At 36.9% G+C, this 9,298-nt stretch overlaps 1 protein-coding gene across 2 annotated transcripts; it reads right to left on the reverse strand.

Annotated features, from left to right (window-relative positions):
* Window positions 1-1,712: 1,712 nt before the first annotated feature.
* LOC147524288 (linoleate 13S-lipoxygenase 2-1, chloroplastic-like) lies at window positions 1,713-8,848 on the reverse strand. 2 transcript variants are annotated; one of them, XM_086602769.1, is made up of 9 exons: window positions 8,431-8,848; window positions 6,539-6,801; window positions 4,995-5,232; window positions 4,586-4,900; window positions 4,424-4,509; window positions 3,759-3,869; window positions 3,361-3,662; window positions 2,858-3,124; window positions 1,713-2,650 (listed from the first exon to the last, which is right to left on the reverse strand). In XM_086602769.1, the coding sequence occupies exons 1-9, from the start codon at window positions 8,828-8,830 to the stop codon at window positions 1,891-1,893; spliced, it is 2,742 nt and encodes a 913-aa protein (XP_086458895.1). In that variant the 5' UTR covers window positions 8,831-8,848; the 3' UTR covers window positions 1,713-1,890. The 2 variants fall into 2 exon arrangements, with proteins under 2 accessions (XP_086458895.1, XP_086458890.1); XM_086602764.1 differs by having other exon boundaries at window positions 6,539-6,807.
* Window positions 8,849-9,298: the final 450 nt, after the last annotated feature.

Below are 9,298 nucleotides of genomic sequence, written 5' to 3' on the forward strand. Positions count from 1 at the left end.
TGGATAAGCGTCGGTCCACTACTGTGTATGTATTTGCTTTAACTGGTGCTCCGGTGAGCTGGAGGTCTACTTTACAGTTTACGGTTGCATTGTCTACGATAGAGGCAGAATATATGGTAGTGACTGAGGCTATGAAATAGGCTATTTGGTTGCAGGGTTTGTTGGATGATTTGAGAATTATGCAGGATCGGCTTAAGATTCATTGTGATAGCATGAGTGCTATATATTTAGCCAAGAACCAAGTTCATCATGCCCGAACAAAGCACATAGATGTGCAGTTTCACTTTGTCAGAGAGATTTTGGAAGAGGGTGATATCTTACTTACTAAGATAGATACCAAGGAGAACCCCAATGATATGTTAACCAAAGTGGTTTATGGAGTCAAGTTCCACCATTGCTTGGACTTGATTCGTATCCTTCATTTGAGATGATTTGGCTCTTATGAGCATATGTGAACTACGATTGGCTTGATCCCGTTTAGAGGGTGCGTAGGCAACTATTATGTAGTGCAGCCGTTGTTAGTCCTTCGGGACATTTGCTTGGTTATTCGAGACATTTGTTTGTTTTGGTTTGGTATAGCGGATTGGTCAGCTCGAATTTGAGAAATTCTCGCCGAGGTGGAGAATTGTTGGGATGATGGGCCTAATGGGCCTTTGGTAGCCATATGCCGAAATGAGTCAAAATTTCGTATTCCTTCGAAATTTCAGCTACACTATAAAAACAAAGTTAAGATTTTAACAAAAGGGTGATGAGAGATTTGTAAGTTCTTCTAAAAGGGGACTTTGGGTGTTCTATTGAACAAGGTGAGTGTGTAATACTATTTGATTCTCTCAATTTGAAACTTCTCATTTAGTTGTGGATTAGGTATAAGCCAAACCACTTAAATATTTGTGTCTCTACTACTTGGTTGGTTATTTCTTGCATAGTTGATACTTTATTTGCTTTGGTTGGTTGTGATTCACCACTCCTCTCAAGTTGTTGTTGTTATTATCGCTATTTGTAGTTGTTATCGCTTCCGTTGCACAATATATTTCTCTTTATTATGTGCAATCCCTACTAATCAAATACTTCCCTAATAAATCTCTACCAAACTAAAATCAGATATGGTGTACTGCCCAAATGGCTTTGGTTAAATTCGTGCATTTACAGTAGTTATCAAGGAGTCATAGACCAAGTTTATGTTTCCTAATAGTGTATATGTTATTAGATGTTAGTTTCTGTCATTGTTTACAAGCAACTACCGAGCATAAAATTATTATGCTTTCAAGCATTAAGGCGGTATGCAATAATGGATAAACAAGCATGTTTCTGTTAGGCTTGTTCTCCTGTGCATTTAAATCTTTAATACCGTTTCTACAAACAAAACCACAGTTCACCTACTACTTTCGGTGCCCCAACAAATCAAAAGTGGTACCAGAGCAATCCTCTTTTCCAATATAAATTGTTCACATGGATTCAAGTAGCACTAATATTTTTCTGAGTTACTCACATGTTATGATTACACAGGACACCAAAGTATATGCATCCAGTCCTTTTCTTCTTAAGCTAAAACAGCTGGGAATCTTGAATAATGCCTGACCAGCTTCTAAATTCAAAATTTCAAATTATTTGGCTTCTCTTCCAATTCAATGATCTTTGTACTTTCTTCCGAATAAGCTCATAAACATTCTCTTAACAGCAACTAAAATCCCAAAGCCACTTACCTTTTCAAGTAGTAATAAATATATACGTGTATTATTACTTGAAGAGATTACGGGAGTGCACATAAATGTTGTTATCCAAATGATTCAGCAAGTTGCAACCAAGCTACACTTTCCTCCTCTAAATAAAATTCATAATAACTAACAGTGTTTTATTTTCAATAATGAAGACAAACGAACATACATAAAGCTAAATGGAGGTGCTGTTAGGTATTCCCATTCCTGTCATCCCTGGCGTAGAGAATGGCTTCAATAGCTCATATGGAACAACACCAGCACCTGTTCTGTTTAACAACTCTGGGTCTGCATTCCTTGCATCAATTATTCCTTCCACTTTTACCAACTTTCTGTTAAATCGTTCAAACGCTTCCTTAATAACAGGATTCTCTGCCCAGCTCGGTTCAATCTGTCCACCCAAATACTCTTCATCACTTGAGTGAGTTGACAGCACTTTAAGAACAGCCATGACCACTGTTGCTTGAATTTGAGTTGGAAGACACTCCAAGAGCAAAGATTCAGGTTTCTCCAAAAATTTCTTATGGTTGTGCTCTGACGGGTCTTCATTAGGCATGTTGTTTCTGGCAATGGATGGCCTATTTGGAAAATAACCACCATATGTATACTGGCCAAAGTTGGTTGCAGCATGGTGGCATGATGCAACCCATACAATCGTTGTTAAGATTTGGATAAGATCGTCTGCGGTTTTTAGTACTGGCCACCATGGTTTGTCTTTCTTGTCTTCGTGGCCTTTTGTACGGATTTCTGTCCACCATGTTTGAAGCTCCGGATCATTTTGAATGAGGCTAGCGTCTGGGTAGTAGTGGTTAACGTATTCACTGATCCAACTCTTAATAGCATCCCAAACAAGAAGACCGTCGTTAGCGAAAGGGTAGTCTTGGATTGTCAATTTTAGACCATGCACTGCTGTTGGATCCAAAACTGCCATGCCCCTGAAGCAAGTATCAATAACAAAAAGGTTGTTAATCTGCTCAAGTTGCATGGATCTATAATTAACATTCCAGTGCATCCAAGTGGTTTTCACAGATGCAAATTGTTTTGTGCATGAGGATTGTTGCTAAACCCCTACCCCTAAACGTGAAAGATTATTGACAGCATCAACCCTTCGAATGGTTAAGAGAATAATAAATTTAAATTACCTTCTAATCAAATCTGCTGGCAAAGCTTCCATGTCAAAGCGCCAGAACTTATCGTATGCTACAGAGCTAAGCTCCATTGAGTACTTGCCTGTCGAGAAGCCGCTCTCAATTATCCCACCTGCATTGATAAGAGCCTTTCGTGCACGGGCATTTATCTCCATAGTGTAGCGTAGATGAGGGTGTAATAATCTGTAGATCGGATGCATTGCGCTAAGCTGCCGATTTGTCGCAATTATGCAAGGTTCCATACAACAGTGAGTTCTTAGCCTAGATTGTGAAAGGGAAAATAGTAAGTGCAAATATAAACTGAGCCCATTAGATATGCTCCCACAATCTTAGCTTAACTTTTTTATTTTGTTTTTTTTTTTCAAAAACTAGAAGACTTGCACTAAAGCTTATAAAATCGAATAAACTAGATGAAACTGGAAGACTGGAACCAACTTCGGTAATATATAATATTGTCATGTTAGGAAATCTTATGTAGAGGGAATAGAAACTCTTACCAGTGAACGACAAGCTCATGGTAACTAGTGTCATGGACACAGACGTGAACTTTAGCCAACTTCCATAGCCAGCAAGTGGTGGCATTATAACCAGGGGTAAAGACTTTCTTCCACTGAGGTTTATTATCCATAGGTGGCCGTATAAGCTCAATGGCTATGGGTCTTAGCGTGCTATTTTCTGTGAGAAAGAATATCATTCTTGATCCATACAAGGTGGTACCTTCTAAGGCTCTTACTTTCTTCACGTAAGGTAGAAGCAAATCATGATAGTCTAAGATAAACAATTTCTTTTGTTCCAATGCCTGCATACACAAACTAATGATTGTTAATATTCATACTCATACATCTCTTGCCAGTCCTTGTAAATCATGCCTCTTGTAAATTATGCTGGGTAGTACCTCGTCTACAGTCATGATTCCTTTGATCTCTCGCTCGAGAAGTTCCTTTGTGATTGCAGACTCACTTGGGCCATAAATCTTCGGGTCAACATTGCTCTTCAATGGCCATTCCTAACAATCAATTGAAATTTATTCAGGTTCTGTTACTGGCCATTCTGTCTAGTAAATCTTTCTTGGCCGATACTCTCTCTCTCTAACACACACACACACACACATAGAGATATATTTAATTGTTTTTAAATGGAAAAAAGTTCGAATTATTTGTTTCATGAATGGAAGGTATGAAAAGGCTTAACGTTTCACCCAAATAGCTGAAAATGATGCCATAAAGCGTAAGTTTTCTTTCCTCTCTCTCTCTCTCTCTCTGGAGATAAAATGCTGTTTCTGAGCCAAATAAACGATCATAACATAGTAGTATGGTACTTACAGTTACAAACACACCAAAAAATGGTTCAATCAAACACACGCATGAGAACCACGTACACTAAACAACAAAGAACACTGAAGCACCCACAAGAGATCATGGCTTGGAAATAATTAGATAAATATCTAAAACTATGTATAGCACTGAAAAGGTATTTTACTCGCAAAGATTTTTCTATCTGAATCATTTTACGGGGATTTAGTGACTACATATGCATGTTATGTGTTTGTATAGAACATACAGTGACCAACTGGATGCTGTATGGGTTGACACCAGCAAGTGTTTCACGAGAGAACTCCTCATCCTTTAACCAAGAGAATCTGTTTCCTGCATAAGAAAATAGAATAAGTTCGTGTGCTTGCGTGTGTATGCGAGGATCGAGAGAGAGAGAAAGAGAGAGTACTATTGAACATTTCTGGAGTGTCAAACAGCAACAAATCATCTTTTCCTTCTCTAATGGACGTCAGCACTGTCTGAAGTAGCCCTGGATTTTTAAGCTTAGGTAATGAAATCCCTTGGTCGAATATATTATCGATAGCTGTGAAGTGTGGAAATCCGAGTTTGGTATCAATGATGCCTGTCTGGATTGAGGGTCCAAGTGCACGCACCACCTCTTGTAAAGTTGTAGATATAAATTGCAACTCCTTTTCTTCCGAGAATGCTTCATCTCTTGGAACATAAGCAGACAATTCCAATCTCGTTTGTTCGGATAATGGGTCTGTGTCCACCCGAACAGACATATACACAAAGAATTACAATCTCATTCAGAATGGTTTAATTGCAACTCATGATGATTGATGAATAGCACATACCTTTCTTGGTTGGACCACGCCCTGTTCTACAACGCCGTGGATAAGGATGTTCAGGACCACCAAGGACAGGTCGAGCCAATTCATCACTTGAGTCAGGATTACCAAGATCATTGTACTTGTCATAGTCATAGATCCTATCAGAACTCTTGCGTTCTCCTTCTCCATCACCACGTAAGTTCTCCAATTCCTTCTCCCTCAACTCCTTCAGCGCACTTGGCGTGTCTGATGGCAAGTAGGACTGTCACACATACATAAATAGAAACAGAGGTCTTTAGTATGTAGTAGAATATTTTGCCACTGGATGATATTTATATAGAATATGATCTACAAATGTATATACCAATTATGCTTGATGCCGCAAAATAAAAGTAACTTATAAAAGAAGAAATCTCTTTAATTTGTCTGATTTTATCTAAGGTTCAATATATATACACCTGATCTCACAATAACCACACTTTGCGAGCCCAGAAAAAAAATGAGAAAATAAACATGCACACTACTAAAATGTCATGTTTGATGTCTTTATCGGCTCGAATCTGTGTCATGCTTGATGTTTCATTGTTGACCAGTGACCACCTTGTTGCTTGGGTTGTAATAACTTGTAACTTTGTAAGCAACAAGGGAATTATAACAGTAAAAAAAAAAAAGGGCCTTTAAGAAGACTAGGGTTGAGCTTATCAACTAATGAAACGGGCTGGATACTAAACAGTTAAAATCGATTTTCGAAACTAATCGGTCGAGGAGCGATATGCGATTAATTAATTGGTTAATCGGTGATTTAATCGGTTATATCGGATGTATATATTTGATATTTCCAAAATATATATTAGTATAATCATACCGGCCAAATATTTCTAAACAATGATCCGAGATACAACAAAAAATATTAAATTCTCATAATCACATCTAACTAGCTCAATTTTGGAGTACTACATATATGTCAAACACAAAAATTACGTTAAATATTTAAAGGAATAAGGGGATTGAGAAGCGATAATACTTATTAGAGAGGGATAATACAATAATTTGTATATTTAACTTTCGTTAAGGAGGGAAAAATAAGTAAACTCTTAGCTTTGTGTATTGATTGGGTTATATTATTATTAATACGGTTTAAGAATCTAATTCGTTAATTTTACGTATTTTTTTGGATGGGAAACCGATATTTTCAATAATTTTTTTTCTCGGTTTAGCGAGAAATCACTCATCTCGGCCGATTAATCGGTCAATTCGGTGATTAAATCAGTTCGGTGAGAAAAAATTAAAAAATGGGTAAAAACTAATCGATCTACAAGCGATACGCGATTAATCGGCCGATTAATCCTATATTGATAGCATAGGCTGGAATGCTGGATATTCGGCCCTTTTATTATGGGCCTGGGTCACTACACAAGAGTAGTAGCACTAGAAAAGGCCCCTTCATAAATTAGGGCCCATAATTCAGTCTTCAGGCTTCACGATCATAAATCACGACCATGTGAGCCTCTCGACTATAATCGAACCTTTTCTCCGTCAATTTCTAAATGCAGAGGGAGAAGAGTGACCTTGTTTGTAAAGAAGATCCTTAGTTGTGGATTGTCGAACTTGGAAGTGATCCATGAGTTACAAGTAATGGTTGTTGGGCCATTAGAGAATCCATTGAGCACAATATTCTTAATGAACATCTCCTTGTGATACTCATTTTCCACCAAAATAGCACCCACATCACCAAAAGTCTCTGGGACATCGAAGGTGCATTCCAACTTCAGCTCCTTCCCATATTTGCTTTTCTTGTGCCCATACCGTTTGATCCTTTTCTTCTCCAGTCCTGTCTCTTTATTAGAGATTAACAACTAGAGATATAAGTACAACACATACAATAGGTTTCTAACACAGTTCTAGCTCGTCCACATTCTGCACTTTATACTTTATAGTTTATACAGGCCATATTCAGATAGAAAGGTTTAATATGAAGTTCCACAATCAAGAGAAAAATGTGTATTTCATTTGGAAAAGGAAATGTTAATTATTGATAATTTTACTGGAAAGTTTTGTACACTTCATCACATGCACTGTTTACAAGTACTAACGTAAGTCCTTGAACGTGGATTTAGTGGTAACATTTAAAAAAGTTGTTTGTGTGCCGAAAGAAAAAAAGGAAAAAAGAAAAACAAGCATACGATGACAAGACTCGTGCATCCAAAATGGTACCAATACATGTGCTGTATAAACATTATTGGGACGTTTTACTCAGTGGCGGAGCGGCCAGGTAGCGCGTAGGCACCCCTCAACTTGTGAAAAAAAATAATAGTAGTATTGTGTATATTCATTTAGGCACACAGACCACACTTTGTGACCAAAAACAGTTAAAAATGAGGCCTACCTAGGTAGATTATTTACTTGTTAATTGGGTAATCTTTTGTAATATAGTAATATGTTATTTTATATAATTTGTTTATTATTTATTTTTTCAATAAATCGCATCTTTTATTTAAATTGAAATAGGCACTACTACGCCGGAACCTCCAGGAAACTACCCACATCTAACTCCTTGAACTTGAACTTGAACAAGATTACATATCGAAATTACATAACTTATCTACTCAAAATTACATAATTTAAAACTAGAAGAAATCCAACTAATATAAACAACAATATATTAATATATTGATTATGTATTTTGTTATATGGCTGTTTATTTTATTAATTTGTTGACTTTGTCACGCGCTAATTTCCTGGCTCCGCCATTGGTTTTACTGGAACCATATGTTGAATACTTGACAGACAATTGCCTAGATTTAATTAGATCCTCATGTGAATCAAGTTAATTGGTGTGATCTCTGGAAGTGTGCATGTTAGAGCAAACGACCTGACTATTTGAGATGATATAGCTGCAAAACATGGGACGTACTCACGTACTACTTTTACCCTCTAGACTTGTGGAGTGGGGACCACCATTAATCGATAAATTGATAGGAGGACCCTGTTTCTATCTATTTCTGCAGATTTGTAAATTTTTAATTGGTGCATTTTCTTTGGATTCTGGATTATCTGTAAACCTAGGAGCCTTTGAAACAGTACCTATCATCTTGTACTTTCTCTTATTCAGAAACTTAACTAGCTAGCGAAAAAAAAAATTGTTTAAGATTAACATAGAAAGAGTAGCAGAATCATGGTAAATGTATAAATGACTAAAATCATACATGTTCATCACATCGAGATCAATTAGTAAAATTGCCACTCGTGTCTTCAATGAAATGTGCAAATATCGAGTTCATTTTTATTAGATGATCGATTTCCATTAATACTTCAGGAGATCTTAGTTGGTGACACAAAATGTGGAACTTGTTTAACACTATAAAGAAAGAGGGTTTCCGATGAGGTCCTCCCCATGACACAGCTCAGCTATCTGGGATCAATGGTTTAACACAGCTTAGCTTCAAATGATAAAACTTACCAGGATCAAGTTCTGTACTGACGAGTTCCAAAAGAAGGGCTTTACCAACTAAATCAGTAACAGCATCCAGACCTCCGGTCAAGCTCAGGTTTGACAAGAGTCCGCTCACCGAAAATCTTGCATTGATTACAGCAGTAACAGTGAATGTTTCTTTCTCATTATCACTTGAACGTCTATGGACACTGGAAACAGCATTTGCAAGTCTAACACCACCAACATCTATCGTTTTCTTAAGGGTTATACTAGTTCTTGGTTGCAATGAGTGGTATGTTCTCCTATGGATGAAGAAACAAGACTTGGTAGAGGGGAAAAGAGTTTGGTGAGCAAAACCACGTTGGTGCACTTCAAACCTCAACATTATTGGTAGATTGTTAAAAATCGAAATGCAGCTCATGTACATGCATACATATATTCTTGACATTACAACACCTCGTTATATAGAAGAGTAATTAGACCACGTTTGTTGTTTGGTTAGAATTTTTTTTTTTTTGACAATATGTGAGGACATGTTGTTGTAAGTCTTAATCAATTTGAATTTTATGTTCAGAATTTCAATATACATTACGTATGATTAAGTTCTTGCGGCTTTTGGGGTAATACTGATTCATAACTGATGGTACAAGCTTTATAATTTTTCACGAAATGAATTAAATTCACATCCAACCGTAGGTATTTACTTATTAAAGTTAGTTCAAGAACCTTGACTAGAAGGAAATTTGGTGCCCAAAACTCAAGTTAAAGTCATTTACAGCGTGAGGCTATGAGAAAGCCAAGTCATACATAGATTATATATTTTTCTTCGGTTTGAACTTTTCTACATTGGACTTATACGCTTCAATTTTTTTTTGGTAAAGACTTTTACTTCAAT

This window comes from Coptis chinensis, chromosome 1, assembly GCF_015680905.1.
Source record: "Coptis chinensis isolate HL-2020 chromosome 1, ASM1568090v1, whole genome shotgun sequence".
Lineage (NCBI taxonomy): Eukaryota > Viridiplantae > Streptophyta > Magnoliopsida > Ranunculales > Ranunculaceae > Coptis > Coptis chinensis.